Source organism: Oncorhynchus keta, chromosome 21 (genome assembly GCF_023373465.1).
Source record: "Oncorhynchus keta strain PuntledgeMale-10-30-2019 chromosome 21, Oket_V2, whole genome shotgun sequence".
NCBI classification, from domain to species: domain Eukaryota; kingdom Metazoa; phylum Chordata; class Actinopteri; order Salmoniformes; family Salmonidae; genus Oncorhynchus; species Oncorhynchus keta.
Window position 1 is genome coordinate 47087659 of NC_068441.1, and position 21758 is coordinate 47109416.

At 42.7% G+C, this 21758-nt stretch overlaps 1 protein-coding gene across 2 annotated transcripts in view; it reads right to left on the minus strand.

Annotated features, from left to right (window-relative positions):
- Positions 1–16420, minus strand: part of LOC118399725 (collagen alpha-1(II) chain) — an 83059-nt gene extending 66639 nt beyond the window's left edge. Inside the window, exons 1-6 of one of the 2 annotated variants that reach the window (XM_052474053.1) lie at positions 16108–16420; positions 11613–11822; positions 8623–8639; positions 5652–5684; positions 3744–3776; positions 2915–2968 (exon numbers count right to left, since the gene is read on the minus strand). In XM_052474053.1, coding sequence (XP_052330013.1) covers positions 2915–2968; positions 3744–3776; positions 5652–5684; positions 8623–8639; positions 11613–11822; positions 16108–16198 — 438 coding nt within the window. In that variant the 5' untranslated portion in view covers positions 16199–16420. The remainder of the gene's footprint in view (positions 1–2914; positions 2969–3743; positions 3777–5651; positions 5685–8622; positions 8640–11612; positions 11823–16107) is intronic. The other variant, XM_052474055.1, reaches the window with a different exon arrangement.
- Between the last annotated feature and the right edge of the window lie 5338 nt (positions 16421–21758).

Consider the following 21758-nt stretch of genomic DNA (forward strand, 5'->3'; position numbering starts at 1 on the left):
TGCAAACACAACACTGTGTGCGTTCATTCCTCTCTCATTTTGGTGCAAACACAACACTGTGTGCCTTCATTCCTCTCTCATTTTGGTGCAAACACAACACTGGGTGCGTTCATTCCTCTTTCATTTTGGTGCAAACAAAGACTTAATTGCAAATGTTTCTATAGTAGCAGGTACAAAATAATAATACAAAAATGCCAAATTGGAAAAGCAAATTGTAGACTGAAAATGTGAATAAAAACAGTAATTGTAAAAGTAAAAAAATCTCCATTATCAAAGATGAAAACATGCTGGACCTGACCTGAGGACAATATATCCAATGTTACAACCAGGGTTGGGGTCAATTCCATTTCAATTCTAGTCCATTTAGAAAGTCAAACCAATTCCAATTCCACATCTGGCACTAGCTAACCACTACCTGTTCCCCTGCCTGGGTCAGAGACTATTAGCTATTAGCTAACTTGCCAGATTCACAGAGATCAGGTGCATTGTCCCTGTCAAATAAATCTACCAGAGTTATGTAAGTAAAATTCTTGGCGGCATAAGCAAATACTGTGCACATGTCACTCAGAGACAACCATTTTAGCCAACCGAGCAAGAGACAAGTCTGTCACTATATCAGCAGCAGTTGGTGTGACGTCACCAATGGTGTGATGTCACCAATGTACTCCAGCCAACATGCTTACGGGCCAGTTTCACATCCACTACAGACACAACAACCAACCAACGGGCCAGTTTCACTTCCACTACAGACACAACAACCAACCAACGGGCCAGTTTCACTTCCACTACAGACACAACAACCAACCAACGGGCCAGTTTCACTTCCACTACAGACACAAAAACCAACCAACGGGCCAGTTTCACTTCCACTACAGACACAACAACCAACCAATGGGCCAGATTCACTTCCACTACAGACACAACAACCAACCAATGGGCCAGTTTCACTTCCACTACAGACACAACAACCAACCAACGGGCCAGTTTTACTTCCACTACAGACACAACAACCAACCAATGGGCCAGTTTCACTTCCACTACAGACACAACAACCAACCAATGGGCCAGTTTCACTTCCACTACAGACACAACAACCAACCAACGGGCCAGTTTCACTTCCACTACAGACACAACAACCAACCAACGGGCCAGTTTCACTTCCACTACAGACACAACAACCAACCAACGGGCCAGTTTCACTTCCACTACAGACACAAAAACCAACCAACGGGCCAGTTTCACTTCCACTACAGACACAACAACCAACCAATGGGCCAGTTTCACTTCCACTACAGACACAACAACCAACCAACCTTCTCTGATCAAGACTGTTCTTCAATAACAGAAACTGTATTCTTTTATCATATGATTTCCTGAAGGAAGAACATGTGAGAGACCTGTCTTCAACAAAATGTCTCATTAAACTAGTGTAGGCAGACTGGAGACAATGGATTCACCTTCATACCTACCTACCTACCTACCTACCTCTAAAACCATTATGCCCAAATACACCACTAAATAAAACCAAAGCTTGGGGCCAAACACAAGACTAAATTAAATCAAAGCTTGGACCCAAACACAAGACTAAATAAAACCAAAAACACAACATCTCTCATTAAAACTATTATATTAAATGAGAACCTGAAAGAACAACCTCCTCCACTGTGACAGACAGACATATAGCCTCATAGCCCGGTTCCTCTCTAGGTTTCTTCCTTGGTTCTGGCCTTTCTAGAGAGTTTTTCCTAGCCACCGTGCTTCTACACCTGCATTTCTTGCTGTTTGGGGTTTTAGGCTGGGTTTGATTTGACATACAGACATACACAAGGTCTTCATAATCAGAACATTTCCTTAGAAAACTCTCATTAGACGACAGCCTGAACACACACACAAACTAACAGAACTGTGTGACAAATCTTTCTTCATAATCAAAACATCTCTTGTCAAAAAATCTTCCTTTCATACCACCTCAAGAATACATATTCATAACCTACGTACCGCCAAAATATTATGCCGAAACACATATTTAAACATCACAGAAGCCTGGCCTGGAGCTGTGACTGGGGCTGAGGCCATGATGTTGACATACTATTGGTGTTTAACACATATTACCACAATGATCAAAGTCATTACAGCCTCTCTCTCCCCATGCTAACATCACTGATTTATTACACACACGTGGCTGTGGGTTGGACTGTCGGTTCCCTGACAGCCACACACACACACACACACACACACACACACACACACACACACACACACACACACACACACACACACACACACACACACACACACACACACACACCAGAGGAGGCTGGTGGGAGGAGCTATAGAAGGACTGGCTCATTGTAATGTTGGGAATGGAATCAATGGAATGGTACCAGACATGTCAAACACATTGAAACTATGTGTTTGACTCCGTTCCAGTGATTCCATTCCAGACACTCCTATGAGCCCATCCCTCCTGTAGCTCCTCCCACCAGCCTCACACATACACCTCCTCTTCTTTTTCATCTTCTTCTTCATCACACACATCTGCTAAACAACCCAGACCACAGACACGGCCTAATGGAAACTACACATGACAGCACTGAGCTGGATCTGCTTTGCTCCTCCAATGACAGCCTGCTGCCTCCAACTCTGCTGCTGCTGAGACCAGCAATGAGTCCAGCAGCTCCTCCTGACCAGAGCATTCTCTATCTATCAGACCAATAGGAAGAGTTTAGACTCTGAATTATGCATTGTTTAGTCTTAGAGAGAGGGAGAAACAGATAGACGGAGAAAGAGAGAGAGAGAGAGAGAGAGAGAGAGAGAGAGAGAGAGAGAGAGAGAGAGAGAGAGAGAGAGAGAGAGAGAGAGAGAGAGAGAGAGAGAGAATGGCATGGAAAGTCTCTCCTGCTATAAAACTCACCTTATCGCCTTTGTCTCCTCTGTCTCCACGTGGTCCCTGCTCTCCTGGGGGGCCCTGAGGATGGAGGAGAGACTAGTGAGTATCCAGGTACATCCAAACACTAGATGTAATAAGGGACCCTAGGGATCTGGTCCAAGGTGGTGGAATAATTAAGGAACATGATGAGGGAAATTCACACTATCATATGTGGGAAAATCACACCTAATACATGGGAGAAATTGACACCTAATACATGGGAGAAATTGATACCTAATACATGGGGAAATTTACACCTACTACATGGGGAAATTGACACCTAATACATGGGGTAAATTCACACCTAATACATGGGGGAAATTCACACCTAATACATGGGGTAAATTCACACCTAATAAATGGGTAAATTCACACCTAATACATGGGGGAAATTCACACCTAATACATGGGGTAAATTCACACCTATTACATGGGGGAAATTCACACCTAATACATGGGGTAAATTCACACCTAATACATGGGGAAATTCACACCTAATACATGGGGTAAATTCACACCTAATAAATGGGTAAATTCACACCTAATACATGGGGGAAATTCACACCTAATAAATGGGTAAATTCACACCTAATACATGGGGGAAATTCACACCTAATACATGGGGGAAATTCACACCTAATAAATGGGGAAATTCACACCTAATACATGGGGAAATTCACACCTAATACATGGGGGAAATTCACACCTAATAAATGGGGAAATTCACACCTAATACATGGGGGAAATTCACACCTAATACATGGGGAAATTTAAACCTAATACATGGGGGAAATTGTTGAAATGCTTTACATACCATAGGGCCTCCGGGTCCTCTTGGTCCTACGACCTGAGGAAGAGGAAAGAGAAAAATAAAGTGTCAACAATGTTTTACTACCATTCAAAAAAGTGTGTTGATTGAAGTTAGATGATGAGTTTATGGATTGTTGTCAAAAAATGTACGTCTCAGTGTACAATTTCCTGGGATGACAGAGAGACAGAAAGAGAGAGAAAGAGAGAAACAGAGAGAAACAGAGAGAGAGAGAGACAGACAGAGAGACAGAGAGAGGGAGACAGAAAAAGAGAGAGAGAGAGACAGAGAGACAGAGACAGAAAGACAGAAACAGAGAGAGAGAGAGAGAGGAGAGAGAGAGAGAGAGAGAGAGAGAGAGAGAGAGAGAGAGAGAGAGAGAGAGAGAGAGAGAGAGAGAGAGAGAGAGAGAGAGAGAGAGAGAGAGAGAGAGAGAGAGAGAGAGAGAGAGAGAGAGAGGGCCCTGAGTCATTAATATGTCTCTAAGAGGAAATGAGGGAAGGACAGATGTGTTGTGTTTGGCTTTCTGCCTTCTGAGTGGACTACACCCATATTGCCAGACCAAATAAACTGAAAATTAAAAAAGGTGCAGTGACATTGCTAACCCTATCCAAGCCTGACTATTAACTATGACCGGAATATGGGCCAGCCCTAACCAAGACTAACAGACTGTGGGTTTAGCTTACCCTGGCCTAATTACATAGACCACTTACCGTTTTAGGAGTTAATTTGATAAACACCATGTATTGCATGAAAGGTGCTGAACAAATGTTTCTAATTGTTTTTATTGACATTAATAGACGGAAAAGCATTCCTGGCCCTGACCTCTGTTACTGTGTAATTAACAGAACAATCCACTTTCACAGCAGGGAGAATTAAATCAGCCATGGTCCTGTCTAGTGTATTCTCCAATTGGAACTAATACTGCACACTCATGGCGCATGCCCCTAGTAATACAGGCAGACACAAAACACTAATACTGCACACTCATGGTGTATGCCTCTAGTCATACAGGCAGACACAAAACACTAATACTGCACACTCATGGCGCATGCCTCTAGTAATACAGGCAGACACAAAACACTAATACTGCACACTCATGGTGTATGCCTCTAGTAATACAGGCAGACACAAAACACTAATACTGCACACTCATGGCGCATGCCTCTAGTAATACAGGCAGACACAAAACACTAATACTGCACACTCATGGCGCATGCCTCTAGTAATACAGGCAGACACAAAACACTAATACTGCACACTCATGGTGTATGCCTCTAGTAATACAGGCAGACACAAAACACTAATACTGCACACTCATGGCGCATGCCTCTAGTAATACAGGCAGACACAAAACACTAATACTGCACACTCATGGCGCATGCCTCTAGTAATACAGGCAGACACAAAACACTAATACTGCACACTCATGGTGTATGCCTCTAGTAATACAGGCAGACACAAAACACTAATACTGCACACTCATGGCGCATGCCTCTAGTAATACAGGCAGACACAAAACACTAATACTGCACACTCATGGCACATGCCTCTAGTAATACAGGCAGACACAAAACACTAATACTGCACACTCATGGTGTATGCCTCTAGTAATACAGGCAGACACAAAACACTAATACTGCACACTCATGGTGTATGCCTCTAGTAATACAGGCAGACACAAAACACTAATACTGCACACTCATGGTGTATGCCTCTAGTAATACAGGCAGACACAAAACACTAATACTAATAATCCACATAGGCCTAGTGTGCTGACGCAACTTATTTCCTCAACCATTAAATAGGTGGGAAAAGAGAGACATGGAGGGGCAGCCTGCAAATGAAATAAAGACCTGCTATTAAGACATCAGACAGCAGTGCTGGGAAAGTGTTTTCAGAGATCAGACTTACATCTGTGATATCTCCTGGTTCCCCCTTCTGACCCTGTTGGGAAAGAAAGACAAGAAACAACAATATGAGTGATTCTTCAGGAATGGAATAATGATAATACCTTCTTTCATTCTCTTCTTTCATTCCTGTCACCTACCCTTTTTGCTATCTGCTAGCACTGGTACGAGCTACAAGCAAGTCATTCTTATGGAGCACTGGTACGAGCTACAAGCAAGTCATTCCTATGGAGCACTGGTACGAGCTACAAGCAAGTCATTCTAATGGAGCACTGGTACGAGCTACAAGCAAGTCATTCCTATGGAGCACTGGTACGAGCTACAAGCAAGTCATTCTTATGGAGCACTGGTACGAGCTACAAGCAAGTCATTCTAATGGAGCACTGGTACGAGCTACAAGCAAGTCATTCCTATGGAGCACTGGTACGAGCTACAAGCAAGTCATTCCTATGGAGCACTGGTACAAGCTACAAGCAAGCCATTCCTATGGAGCACTGGTACGAGCTACAAGCAAGTCATTCCTATGGAGCACTGGTACGAGCTACAAGCAAGTCATTCCTATGGAGCACTGGTACGAGCTACAAGCAAGTCATTCCTATGGAGCACTGGTACGAGCTGCAAGCAAGTCATTCCTATGGAGCACTGGTACGAGCTACAAGCAAGTCATTCTTATGGAGCACTGGTACGAGCTACAAGCAAGTCATTCTAATGGAGCACTGGTACGAGCTATAAGCAAGTCATTCCTATGGAGCACTGGTACGAGCTATAAGCAAGTCATTCCTATGGAGCACTGGTACGAGCTACAAGCAAGTCATTCTTATGGAGCACTGGTACGAGCTATAAGCAAGTCATTCTTATGGAGCACTGGTACGAGCTACAAGCAAGTCATTCTTATGGAGCACTGGTACGAGCTACAAGCAAGTCATTCTTATGGAGCACTGGTACGAGCTACAAGCAAGTCATTCTAATGGAGCACTGGTACGAGCTACAAGCAAGTCATTCTTATGGAGCACTGGTACGAGCTATAAGCAAGTCATTCCTATGGAGCACTGGTACGAGCTACAAGCAAGTAATTCTTATGGAGCACTGGTACGAGCTATAAGCAAGTCATTCTTATGGAGCACTGGTACGAGCTACAAGCAAGTCATTCGTATGGAGCACTGGTACGAGCTACAAGCAAGTCATTCTTATGGAGCACTGGTACGAGCTACAAGCAAGTCATTCCTATGGAGCACTGGTACGAGCTACAAGCAAGTCATTCTAATGGAGCACTGGTACGAGCTACAAGCAAGTCATTCTAATAGAGCACTGGTACGAGCTATAAGCAAGTAATTCTAATGGAGCACTGGTACGAGCTACAAGCAAGTCATTCCTATGGAGCACTGGTACGAGCTACAAGCAAGTCATTCGTATGGAGCACTGGTACGAGCTACAAGCAAGTCATTCTTATGGAGCACTGGTACGAGCTACAAGCAAGTCATTCCTATGGAGCACTGGTACGAGCTACAAGCAAGTCATTCTAATGGAGCACTGGTACGAGCTACAAGCAAGTCATTCTAATAGAGCACTGGTACGAGCTACAAGCAAGTCATTCTAATGGAGCACTGGTACGAGCTACAAGCAAGTCATTCTTATGGAGCACTGGTACGAGCTACAAGCAAGTCATTCCTATGGAGCACTGGTACGAGCTACAAGCAAGTCATTCTAATGGAGCACTGGTACGAGCTACAAGCAAGTCATTCTAATAGAGCACTGGTACGAGCTACAAGCAAGTCATTCCTATGGAGCACTGGTACGAGCTACAAGCAAGTCATTCTAATGGAGCACTGGTACGAGCTACAAGCAAGTCATTCCTATGGAGCACTGGTACGAGCTACAAGCAAGTCATTCTAATGGAGCACTGGTACGAGCTACAAGCAAGTCATTCCTATGGAGCACTGGTACGAGCTACAAGCAAGTCATTCTAATGGAGCACTGGTACGAGCTACAAGCAAGTCATTCCTATGGAGCACTGGTACGAGCTACAAGCAAGTCATTCCTATGGAGCACTGGTACGAGCTACAAGCAAGTCATTCTAATGGAGCACTGGTACGAGCTACAAGCAAGTCATTCCTATGGAGCACTGGTACGAGCTACAAGCAAGTCATTCCTATGGAGCACTGGTACGAGCTACAAGCAAGTCATTCCTATGGATGACAACACAAAGCTTTAGTATCTGTACTTTACTATTTATATTTTTGACAACTTTTACTTTTACTTCACTACATTCCATAAGAAAATGATGTACTTTTTTCGGCATACATTTTACCTGACACCTGCTAAGCATTTTGAATGCTTAGCAGGATGAGAAAATGGTCCAATTCACACACTTATCAAGAGAACATCCCTGGTCATCCCTACTGCCTCTGATCTGACAGACTCACTAAACACAAATGCTTCATTTGTAAATGATGTCTGAGTGTTGGAATGTGCTCCTGGCTATCCGTAAATAAAACAACAAGAAAATTCTACCTTCTGGTTTGCCTAATATAAGGAATTTGACATGATATAAACTTTTACTTTTGACACTTAAGTATATTTTAGCAATTACATTTGCTTTTGATATTTAAGTATATTTAAAACCAAATACTTTAAGACTTTTACTCAGGTAGTATGTTAAGGAATTTTTACTTTTACTCAAGTACGACAAGTGGCTACTTTTCCCACCACTACTGCTTCTGTGTATGAGGCTGGAGAAGACAATGTTATTAACTGTCTGTCTTCTGCGCACATCAAGTATCACCATCATCTATCAAAACACAGAGGTGAGTCCAGCTTTGGTACACACACACACACACACACACACACACACACACACACACACACACACACACACACACACACACACACACACACACACACACACACACACACACACACACACACACGCACACACACACACACACACACACACACAAAGCCCAACATTGTCTCACCTTAGCTCCCGGGGCCCCTGTTGTTACGAAGGAAGAGAGGGATGAAAGGAGATGGAGAGAAAGAGATGGATGTTAAAATAACGCTGGAGACAAAACCCACTAGGTCTGTCCTCCCTCACTGCCAGTCAGACACAGACTACAGGGAACCAGTATTGTTTCATAACCTCAACTACTGAATTCTAAGTCTGCATCCCAAATGGTACCCTATTCCCATAGGGCGATCAAAAGTAGTGAACTATATAGGGATCGGGGTGCCATTTGGGTCGCAGGGGAATGGAATAGCGTTGGCAGACCACCACCAAATAACAGTGGAGATACCCACAGAACCAAAGAACCCATGAGGATTCAGGCAACGTGTTGGTTGAAGCACCATCTCAGGAGGTAAAAGCAGGGAACTGAAGGAGGGGGAGGGGGAGGAAGGGAGGGAGGAAGGAAGGAAGGAAGGAAGGAAGGAAGGAAGGAAGGAAGGAAGGAGGGAGGGAGGGAGAGGGAGGGAAGGAAAGGAAGGAAGGAAGGAAGGAAGGAAGGAAGGAAGGAAGGAAGGAAGGAAGGAAGGAAGGAAGGAAGGAAGGAAGGAAGGAAGGAAGGAAGGAAGGAAGGAAGGAAGGAAGGAAGGAAGGAAGGAAGGAAGGAAGGAAGGAAGGAAGGAAGGAAGGAAGGAAGGAAGGAAGGAAGGAAGGGAGGGAGGGAGGGAGGGAGGGAGGGAAGGAAGGGAAGGAAGGAAGGAAGGAAGGAAGGAAGGAAGGAAGGAAGGGAGGGAGGGAGGGAGGAAGGAAGGAAGGAAGGAAGGAAGGAAGGAAGGAAGGAAGGAAGGAAGGAAGGAAGGAAGGAAGGAAGGAAGGAAGGAAGGAAGGAAGGAATAATATAGAGCAAGATAAAAATAAAGTGTAGTTTCCTTGCCATAAGTTACTTAGCCATAAGTTACTTATGCAATAAGTTACCTTAACATAAGTGACTTGACATAAGTTACCTTGACATAAGTTACTTAGCCATAAGTTACTTAGCAATAAGTTACCTTGACATAAGTTACCTTGACATAAGTGACTTCGCCATAAGTTACCTTGACATAAGTGACTTAGCCATAAGTTACCTTGACATAAGTGACCTAGTAATAAGTTGCATGGCTAGTGTTAGCATCTTGCAGTAATTGCTTACAGTATGTCAAAAATACAGTACTTAAATACAGTACAGTTGGAAAGGCAATAGCAGAAGTTAACTTGCCTTTTAGTCTGTTGATATTAAAATGAATGACAGAAAGCCCTTAGTTAATAGCATATCGAATCAAGTAAAATAAAGCATCAATCATTGTATCATGTTTAAAGCATGATAAAGCATGTATAAAATTGCATTTTTCTTCAGACGACACTTCTGAATTCAAAGATGCTCTTCAAATGCATTTGATGACAAAACTTTGAATGCTCAGTTCAGATCAAAAGAGCTGAGACGAATGCAAATTATGGCCACATCTTTTTTCAATTCCATCTCCAAACAGGCCCCTTATTGTTAGGATATTAACCCAGGATGTAAACCCTGCCAGTCTCTAGACGCAGCAGAGTTAATGCTATTGTTGTCCCAGAGGGTTATAGCCCTGCTCCACCTACCATAGACCCTGTCACTTCTCTCTCTCTCTCTCTCTCTCTCTCTCTCTCTCTCTCTCTCTCTCTCTCTCTCTATCCTCTCTCCTTTCTCTCACTTCTCTCTCTCTCTCTCCTCTCTCTCTCCTTTCTCTCTCTCTCTCTCTCTCTCTCTCTCTCTCTCTCTCTCTCTCTCTCTCTCTCTCCTCTCTCTCCTTTCTCTCACTTCTCTCTCTCTCTCCTCTCTCCCCTCCTCTCTCTTTCTCTCCCTCTAACCACCTTTCATAGACCATATCGCCCTCTCACTCCCTCTCTCTCTCTCTCTCTCTCTCTCTCTCTCTCTCTCTCTCTCTCTCACTCCCTCTCTTCTCTCTCTCTCTCCTCTCTCTCTCTCTCTCTCTCTCTCTCTCCTCTCTCTCCTCCCTCTCTCCACTCTTTCGCCTCTCCCCCCTCCCCTCTCTCGCCCCTCCTCTCTCTTTCTCTCCCTCTAACCACCTTTCATAGACCATATCGCCCTCTCACTCCCTCTCTCTCTTTCTCACTCCTCCTCTCTCTGTCAAATCATATTAGCTGGATTCTGCGTTGAGAGAGAGTCGGCAGCAGTAGTCCGTATGCGAGGCCATGTCTGTTAAAGTGAGGTATTTCTGTAATGACTCCCACATGTCTTCGTGATACTGGGGATGGTAGACTGGTTGAGGTAATATCCAAACAAGAGGAGGCCTAAAGGTGAGTTGAACCAACTGTGGAAAAATAACATTGAATCTTTGAAATAAATCATACAGAAGTGTCATTCTGATTTTGTTATTATAGTTTTTTTTCTTCATTTGTTTTTAGGACAAGAACAGCATATAGGGCCAAATGATGACATTATATAGGGCCAACATCAATGACATTATATAGGGCCAAATGATGACATTATATAGGGCCAAATGATGACATTATATAGGGCTAAATGATGACATTATATAGGGCTAAATGATGACATTATATAGGGCCAAATGATGACATTATATAGGGCCAACATCAATGACATTATATAGGGCCAAATGATGACATTATATAGGGCCAAATGATGACATTATATAGGGCCAACATCAATGACATTATATAGGGCCAAATGATGACATTATATAGGGCCAAATGATGACATTATATAGGGCTAAATGATGACATTATATAGGGCCAAATGATGACATTATATAGGGCCAAATGACGACATTATATAGGGCCAACATCAATGACATTATATATGGTCAGATGATGACATTCTAAGTCATAACAACAGGTCGAGGTACAGGTCTACAGTATTAGCCACCCTTAGTCCTTATGCTGTTTCTCTCCCAAAAGTAACAATATGAATTCCACAGACAGACAGTAATTTATTTATGTGTGATAAGTAAATAAATAAATTACGACCACTTGGGGGGGCTTCCCCGTCCCGCACGCAGATGGGGCAACACTCTCCGAATGGGATCTCAGGTTTGGGGCAGTCTTTAATCTCCTCGCAGATTATTTCATCACACAGGACAGTTCCCGTGTCGCACACACAAATACGACACGGCTCTGGTTTCCATACGTCCTTGTCACTATAGCGCTGTCCGTCCTGCATACAGCTGCCTGGGTCCTCTATGAGTGTGTGTTAGTGTGTGTGTGTGTGTGTGTGTGTGTGTGTGTGTGTGTGTGTGTGTGTGTGTGTGTGTGTGTGTGTGTGTGTGTGTGTGTGTGTGTGTGTGTGTGTGTGTGTGTGTGTGTGTGTGTGTGTGTGGTAGGAAGAGAGACAGTAATGCATCACTCATCAATCACCCAAGCACCTAGGGATAAAATGTGAGTTAATCAAATTGTATTTGTCACCTTACCGTGAAATGCTTACTTACAAGCTCTTAACCAACAATGCAGTTCAAGAAATAGAGTTAGTGGTTTTACATTACACAACAGCATGTATAACAGACAACAGACTAAGTAAGACCAAAAACAAAGAAAATCCATTATTTAAAACTATTTGCACCTTTACTTGTTCATAGAACCACCATGTTCCAGGTCAATGTCATCACTTTTAAAAACAGTTGATTCAAAGGCACACAGACACATTCACCTATAGGTCCATAATCAACCACTAGGGGGCAGCACCAACTCACAAAACAGCTGGAGTTCTCCACTTCCCTGCTGTGACATCTGTCTTCAAGAATGTCCTGGGAAGTGTCTCAATCATTTTGGATCAGTGGACCATGTCTCGTGCCTGAACCTCTCCCCTCTAATTGACTATTTAAGGTAAATTTAACTGGTAATATCCTACAGAGACTAAGACATTGAAAACACAGGCCTAGGCTACTGCACATGAAACACACAATTTTGTTCCCTTATGTAAAAGTTATAGGCGGAAATGATGTTCTCACCCGAAGCGACGATTGACAACGTTCTCACCTACACTCAGAAAAAAAGGGTTCCAAAGGTGTTCTCTGCCTGTCCCCACAGGAGAACCCTTTATGGTTACAGGTACAGTAGAACCCTTTTGGGTTCCATGTAGAACCCTCTTGTAGGCCAATCAGGCCCTTCCATTAGGCATGGAATGTACTGTATGTACAGTAGATATTTTTTTACATTTAAAGGCGTGGGGCCTGGTCAGCTCTTGGTAACCCAATGGACCTGAGTAGGCCATGAATGAGGCTATTTCTTAAAGGGACAGAGAGGGCAATTCACAAGCTACTGCCTTGTACAAACAAAACACAGGGCCCTTTTAACACCCATCTGGAAGCCATAACTGCCTCGTCAGATGCCAGCTCAAACACGTCAAGGAATGGAGAAAGGACACCTTTCATTCACATACCTGTTGGCCTACTTGATATTGGTTTCTAAGAGGTTCATTAATATCTAAGAGGTCAACTGTGCATCACAGGCTCAAATGTAAGGCCTGTTGAAGCTCTGATTAATCAGAATGTTCAATATCTGTAGAGAAACATTTCAATAAAGTTTCTATTCTAGTCTGTTCTATTCTGTTCTAATTTATTATATTTGGCCTTAATGAATGCATGGGACAAGTGGTAATCATAAACTACGGTTCTTTATTGAAAACATATGGCCTAATCTGTGCTGCACTCTTCATGTGTTGGCTACAGCCAACTGTTTCCTCTAGGAAGAGAAAAATGGAGGATGGACCATGTTAAAGTGAAGACGGGTGTGTGGCAGAGGAGCATATTGGTCTTAAAGGAATTCCACACTAACAAAATATATATTTTGGTATTTGTTTCATTAGTCCATTGTTGATACAGTCCCAAAATGTTTTCCTTTTGGGACTGTATCAACAATGGACTAATGAATCAAATATCAAAAGATAGTTTTTGGGGTGGAGTTTATGTTTAAACTGTGCTTCCCAGCTGAATTAGTTCATTGAGACGTGCTGGTAGACTATAGGATACCTCCACAGCCATCCAACCCTCCATATGCCTCTACTTCATGGCATGGGGATATAGGTAGGCCTGCATCTGAAATGGCACTCTAGTCCTTATTTAGGGTACTACTTTTGACCAGGGCCCAACACCCTATTGACTATTTCCTGCACTACGTTTGACCACTAAATAGGGAACAGTGTGCAATCGAAGCCCACCATTGATTTACCTCCTCACTCCGCTCAGCTCTCTCCACATAGGCCTATCATTCCATGGCACGGCCAGGGACTGAGAGGTGAAGGTAGAGGTTTGACCTCCTCCACCTCCTCCACCTTGCAGTGACTTGATGCCAACCAGGTACTTGGAGCTACTGCTCCCATTTGAGTCTTGTGGACTCTAGCTGCTCCGAACTCTTTAGGACTTCCTAGCATGTCCAAGTCAGGCTGCTTTTCGTCCAGTAGCTCTCTCCCTCTCTCTCCCTCTCTCTCTCCCTCTCTCAGCAGAACAACAACTTGCATTATATTCCAGGGGTCTCAGTCTTCTCCGAGAGTTAACTTGTTAACTTGACTGTCTCATGTTTTTTTGGGGCCAACACATTTTTCCTTTTCTCTTTCTATATTTTTCAAACCACTATCATATCTTCTCTGATTCAGAGGGATTGGGTTAAATGCAGAAGACACATTTCAGTTGAATGCATTCAGTTGTACAACTGACTAGGCATCCATCCCTCTTACCCTTTCCTTTCCCTTTCCCCCTCTCCTCTCTGCTACTATATATATATATATATATATATATATATGCTACTCTACTATTGTCATTGTGTTGCCTTATTCCGTCTGCGCTCTTACCATGAAACAATGTGCCTTAGTTGAAAAAATACTTACAAACCTTCTCTCTATTTAATTATATTGTTTTCCAGTAGTTCGCGTACCAGACTATCGTTCGTTCTCCCTCTTACTGTCACTGCCGTTGGCTGGGGTATTCCTCGATCAAAATCTGCTGAAATACATTTTGTACATATATGCGCGAATTGAATGTGAGGTTGGCCTGCTCGATCACACCGATAGCGTTTTGGGATTTTTCAAATGTATGCATCAAATTGTATCCGTAGACTTGACAGAAATAGTAGTAAAATGTGAATATCGAACTTTTGTTGCAGACATATCTAGTAAAAAAAATTGTATACTTTTTGGTTATTTGTATTTATTTTTTTACATCAGAACGTATTACAGAGTATTTATGCCAACCCAGTCGGTCTGATCGATGCGTTAATCTAGGAACCAGATGGAAACACTAAAATCATATGGATGGACCATTATTCCTGGCCTCCGTTCGCCATAATACTCTCTCAACTGCCCCCATAAATAGCCGATACAGTTTTTAGGGATGAAATCATAATTTCAAATTGTTACATTTAATCGATTGAATTTATTGCAAAACCAGACACATCTCAATAACGCTTCGTCAATGTGGCCAATGTTATAGGGAGGGATTCAAGCGGGGTTTCAAGTGGCATAGAATCAGGGTTTCAGAATACCAGGGCCTTGTGTACGAGTATGGGCATTTTATGACGAGGCTGGTTGGGATATTCATATAATAATTAGCAGGTTTTGGCATAGAAAGATATTCGATATAGTCCAGCATTCCGCTTCAACACGCCTGGATTCGCCTTGGTGCTCTCTGAGAGCAAAGGAATGTTAACGCGTTTTCACCCAAAGGCCTTTAAGCCGGAGCACTTTTGCTTCGTTTCAAAATGAATGAGGTTGGAGTCACATTTAAAAGATAATCTCTGTCAAAGCGCTTTTGGAATGTCTCCAAAGTACCCGCAGGTGTCCGGTCCAGCAGTAGCGCAACTCGTCAGAGTTCACGGCTCGATATATGTGGCATATAGTGGAATTTCCGTACAACTTATCTGTTTTTGCAATCACTCTCGTACTGAACGTACAATCAGTGACAATCGTACAATCGTTTTAGAATGTCCAATAACCCAGAGTTTTAGACAGCACATTATTCAATCATATTACCTTATTGCACTTGGACCAACAAAATGAAAACTGTCAGCAACTCAAGATTGAGTCCATCAATTTTACGCAAATCATTGAAATTCTATTGATATTTGATATTGAAAATTGGGTAAAATAGTAATTATGCTCCCCAAACACCTTTCCTTTATCCATCCACCTTTTCGTGCAGCGGGGGAATGGGAAAAATTGCGCATACCCCACGCTTAACCGTGAATATACAGATCCTACAACTACACCGCCTCAAGCAGAAAAACAATGAACAACAATTACAAATCAGAAATAAATATAATAAATAAATAAATAAATATCATATCCACAATGGACAAGTATCCCAAATATATGCGACTTATTGCCAGGGATTTACGAAACTTTCCCCACAAGTAAAGTTATAAACGTCCTCAAACGTTGCATTTGACATTCTGTTTCAGTTAATTTAGCATTTCAATAAATTCCACTCGCTTTCTTTCAAATCAATTTTTTTGAGAAAAAAAAACTGCCACTTACGGTCTTCTTCCTGACATTTGACAACAGCTAATAGAACGACTTGGGTTGCTACAAGTAGCAGTACAGTCCTCGAATCCACAAAGCTGAACATGTCTAAATATTAGACATGCAGTGCCTTTGGGGGAGAAGCAGAAGAACGGACGAAGTTGGTGGACGGAGACTTCTCTCTCTTTTTTGTGTTTCAAGTTACAGAGCCGAACCATACATTCAACCACCTTCCAAAAAACGATGGGGAAGCCAGACCCAGACCCCTGCAGAAACGTAGTACCGGCACGCGTCAGATCAGGCACTGCAGTTTTATGTGTCCGTTGCCTTCAATGAATCTTTGTATATTCCCAAATATCAGTCCAGCCCCTTACCCCCAGTCAAGCTGAAATCCGAGCCCCCTTCCCTCCCACTGTCTGTCCTGAAGTACTATTATTCCACCCGGCTCAGACCCCTCCTTCTTCCATGTGCTACTGAAAAGGGGTACCCAAAAAGTGAGGAAAAAAATCTATCCCAACTTGTCTGACTCCCCTCCCCCTCACTACATGCCTACGCTGAAAGGTGCTTGCTGTTCAGTGTGAGCGTGGTACGACTACACATAAATGCATAGATTTTGCCGATAATAACAACAGGACACTAGGACACATCCTAGTGAGGGTGTAGTTCACATAATTATTTTAGGATCGTGAGCTGTTAAGAGCAGTGACATGTGTGCTTGGTCTCCATGGATTCTGTTGACATTACTACATGTTAAAATATGACATCAAAATAATGCATTCATTAAGCAACTTATGTGTATAGTTAGCAATCTTTCTCACATTATCACCATGGGCAATGGACATTTAGGCCTTTCGTGTAACTATTAAAAGTGGTTCCGATATTAACCATAACATTTTCTTCCACATTTAATTCCCATCACTCCACTATTTTATCCAATATCAGTTTTTGGGGCAGGATATAAACAGAGCTTTTGATTGGCTCAAGGCACAAGGAAGTTGGGTGCAGAGCCAGGTTACCTCACCTGGTTTGTCTGGTGGGCTGTCATTCTGCAGAGGGAGATAAGCAGGGTCTGGGCTGGGAGAAAGAGTGGCCGGAAGGAATGAGCCCCTGCTCCTTGGCCTGGGACGAGTGAAGGGTGAAGGGGACAGGAACCGGAGGCTGAGGGGGCCCAGGAATCTGACACAAAGGTGTTGCTCTTCAAGATGGAGAGAGAAGATGTTGGTGACATCAACATGGCATTTAGGCTTCTTAAACATGGCATTTAGGCTTCATGGCATTTAGGCTTCTCAAACATGGCATTTGGGCTTCATGGCATTTAGGCTTCATGGCATTTAGGCTTCATGGCATTTAGGCTTCTCAAACATGGCATTTGGGCTTCATGGCATTTGGGCTTCATGGCATTTAGGCTTCATGGCATTTGGGCTTCATGGCATTTAGGCTTCATGGCATTTAGGGTTCTCAAACATGGCATTTGGGCTTCATGGCATTTAGGCTTCATGGCATTTAGGCTTCTTAAACATGGCATTTAGGCTTCTCAAACATGGCATTTTGGCTTCATGGCATTTAGGCTTCTTAAACATGGCATTTAGGCTTCATGGCATTTAGGATTCATGGCATTTAGGCTTCATGGCATTTAGGCTTCATGGCATTTAGGCTTCTTAAACATGGCATTTGGGCTTCATGGCATTTAGGCTTCATGGCATTTAGGCTTCTTAAACATGGCATTTGGGCTTCATGGCATTTAGGCTTCATGGCATTTGGGCTTCATGGCATTTAGGCTTCATGGCATTTAGGCTTCTCAAACATGGCATTTGGGCTTCATGGCATTTAGGCTTCATGGCATTTAGGCTTCTTAAACATGGCATTTAGGCTTCTCAAACATGGCATTTTGGCTTCATGGCATTTAGGCTTCTTAAACATGGCATTTAGGCTTCATGGCATTTAGGCTTCTCAAACATGGCATTTAGGCTTCATGGCATTTAGGCTTCTCAAACATGGCATTTAGGCTTCATGGCATTTAGGCTTCTTAAACATGGCATTTAGGCTACTCAAACATGGCATTTAGGCTTCTTAAACATGGCATTTAGGCTACTCAAACATGGCATTTGTCTACGTAACTCAGAATCAACTGTAGGATGTTTTTTATGAAAAGCTTCATTTGCGCCTCTCGAGAGCCCAATTGAGAGCAATGTATCAAATAAACCCATATTTCCTTATTAGAGGTGTTCAAACACACACACACACACACACACACACACACACACACACACACACACACACACACACACACACACACACACACACACACACACACACACACACACACACACACACACACACACACACACACACACACACACACACACACACACACACACACACACACACACACAGAGAGAGAGAGAGAGAGAACAACTTGGACCAGCAACTAACACTTCACAGCAGTAATCCCACACACTGACCCCAGAAAAGAGCCAAGATGTCGCACTACAACTGCCGTGGCTTTCAACCCTATAACCCTGGCCATCTGATGTGGCTCAGGTCTATTTAACAAATGACTATAGCGGACATAAATCAGGTACCTACGGGCCATTGGCTAGTCAGTACGTTGCTGACTAGCCACTGAGGGGGTATATTTAGTGGTATCCACTCCTCAGGGCCATCACCCCACTGTGCCCAGGGCGCTGGCCCCTAATCCCTGGCCTCTGGACCTTAACCTTTCACAACTTTACTGGCAACATGAGCAGCTGCAGCCAATTGTATTGGATGAGAATGGAGAGACTATTCTTTGCTGGGAAAAAAACGGTTTGCATGATTAATGCCTAAACAAATTAATGTCTATGTGTCCTAACAGTATTTGTGATTGGAGTAAAACGTTTTTAAAAAGTTAACCCCAAATAAACTAGTAGTATTTTTTAAAGTCTTATTGGAAAACATTCAGTCAAAGTTTTAAGGAAGTTATTCAAAAACCTCCAGATAACCTTTCCATTTCGTTCTTAGTGTTCAACTTTCAATAAAATAAAATGTCACTTATTTTCTCAGAATGTATAAAAACCAAACTTTCAGTTTTACTGGCCAGGGAACTTATGTCTTTGTTCCGACAACCAATGTGAAACCAAAAATATATGTTCCTAAACCTTCAAAGGAACCAAATGTGCTAGCTGGGAATACTACTGTATGTTTTAGCAGTAGTTTAAGTTAAATGTAGGCTAATCCCTATGTTTTACATATATTATTTTGTAGTGAGTCGAGATATAACACTAAATTGCTGGGGTAAGCCTATGTTATATATTTCATTGTATTATGTCCAATACAGTAATTGAGTCAGAGTTGTTCAACAAACTACTACCAGAAATGTTATACCAGATTTTATCCCAGAAACTGACCTGAGTTGACTCACAAAACAATTTGTATATTCTTGTTGACGTTGTGTCATAAAAAAAGATCTAGGAATAACTATTCCTGTCTCAAAGTTCATTTCAGCGTTTCAGTGCGTTGTGAATTGAACCACTTTGTAATTTGACGTTCTCTTCGCCAACTCATGTTTTCAGAGGTAGAGAAACACTCCATGCCTATCTATAGCACACGGCACAGTCAGGGATATAGACATTGCTTCTCTGTTGTGACATCGTGGCCTTGTTCTTCAATCAAACATCCTGAATGGAGCCCTATCATTTAGTCTGTTCCAACATTCTAGAATGCCTTGAAACCCAACCGAGGTAGTTTCTCGTTTAGTGTTGGCAGTCAGTACAGGGAGGGACAGTAATACATTTTATGATGGACCCAAACTTGTCACAGTCCCAAAAACTAGCCAAAAGTCAGCCCGTGTGTGTGCGTGTCTCCTCTCTTGAAGAGTTTTTTGAAGCCCAGGCCATTTCCTTCTATGAGGTCTTTGAAAAGTGTTCATATTTGTGACTCCTCTCCTGAACATCAATAAATAAAAAGATGTGTGTGTGTTTCTCTGTCTATATGTGTGTCAGTGTATGTGTGTCCCCGTTTCTTTTTCTCTGTGTGTTCAAGTGTGTGTGTGTGTATATGTGTACAGCCCATCAAGGGAACCGTCCTGAAACAAGCCACCTCTTTGTTACTGAGAGCCTGAGAGACTTGGCTCATAGCTGGACGTGATTTTGATCAGAGTGTGTGTGTGTGTGTGTGTGTGTGTGTGTGTGTGTGTGTGTGTGTGTGTGTGTGTGTGTGTGTGTGTGTGTGTGTGTGTGTGTGTGTGTGTGTGTGTGTGTGTGTGTGTGTGTGTGTGTGTGTGTGTGTGTGTGTGTGTGTGGGTGCGAGAGACAGACGTGTCCCCCTTCAACAGGGTGAGAGGTAAGCGGTGAGAGGGTCCATGATGGTTTCAAAATTCCTTCATGAAAATAAACACTCAATAAATAAATAAACAGTCAAAAGTGTGTCAGTCAAGTAGACCTTCAAGTTCTGTTACAATTTTCCTAATGATCCTAAAATAGAATAGCTTCATTTAAAAAAATAAAATATGTTTGAATAGTATGCGGGTTCATAGGATCGGTTTGTAGAGTAATTTACATCAGGAAGGAAAATACGTTTTTAGAGCAAGAAGGTGTTTCTGTAGTCTTGATGATTGTACCTGTACCTCTATCAGAACCCTATATCTGAGAGGGGTAATTGTACCTCTATCAGAACCCTATATCTGAGAGGGGTAATTGTACCTCTATCAGAACCCTATATCTGAGAGGGGTAATTGTACCTCTATCAGAACCCTATATCTGAGAGGGGTAATTGTACCTCTATCAGAACCCTAAATCTGAGAGGGGTAATTGTACCTCTATCAGAACCCTATATCTGAGAGGGGTATCAGAACCCTATGAGGGGTAAATGTACCTCTATCAGAACCCTATATCTGAGAGGGGTAATTGTAACCCTAAATCTCTATCAGAACCCTATATCTGAGAGGGGTAATTGTACCTCTATCAGAACCCTATATCTGAGAGGGGTAATTGTACCTCTATCAGAACCCTATATCTGAGAGGGGTAATCAGAACCCTATATCTGAGAGGGGTAATTGTACCTCTATCAGAACCCTATATCTGAGGGGGTAAATTGTACCTCTATCAGAACCCTATATCTGAGAGGGGTAATTGTACCTCTATCAGAACCCTATATCTGAGAGGGGTAATTGTACCTCTATCAGAACCCTATATCTGAGAGGGGTAATTGTACCTCTATCAGAACCCTATATCTGAGAGGGGTAATTGTACCTCTATCAGAACCCTATATCTGAGAGGGGTAATTGTACATCTATCAGAACCCTATATCTGAGAGGGGTAATTGTACCTCTATCAGAACCCTATATCTGAGGTGGGTAATTGTACCTCTATCAGAACCCTATATCTGAGAGGGGTAATTGTACCTCTATCAGAACCCTATATCTGAGAGGGGTAATTGTACCTCTATCAGAACCCTATATCTGAGAGGGGTAATTGTACCTCTATCAGAACCCTATATCTGAGAGGGGTAAATGTACCTCTATCAGAACCCTATATCTGAGAGGGTAATTGTACCTCTATCAGAACCCTAATCTGAGAGGGGTAATTGTACCTCTATCAGAACCCTATATCTGAGAGGGGTAATCGTACCTCTATCAGAACCCTATATCTGAGAGGGGTAATTGTACCTCTATCAGAACCCTATATCTG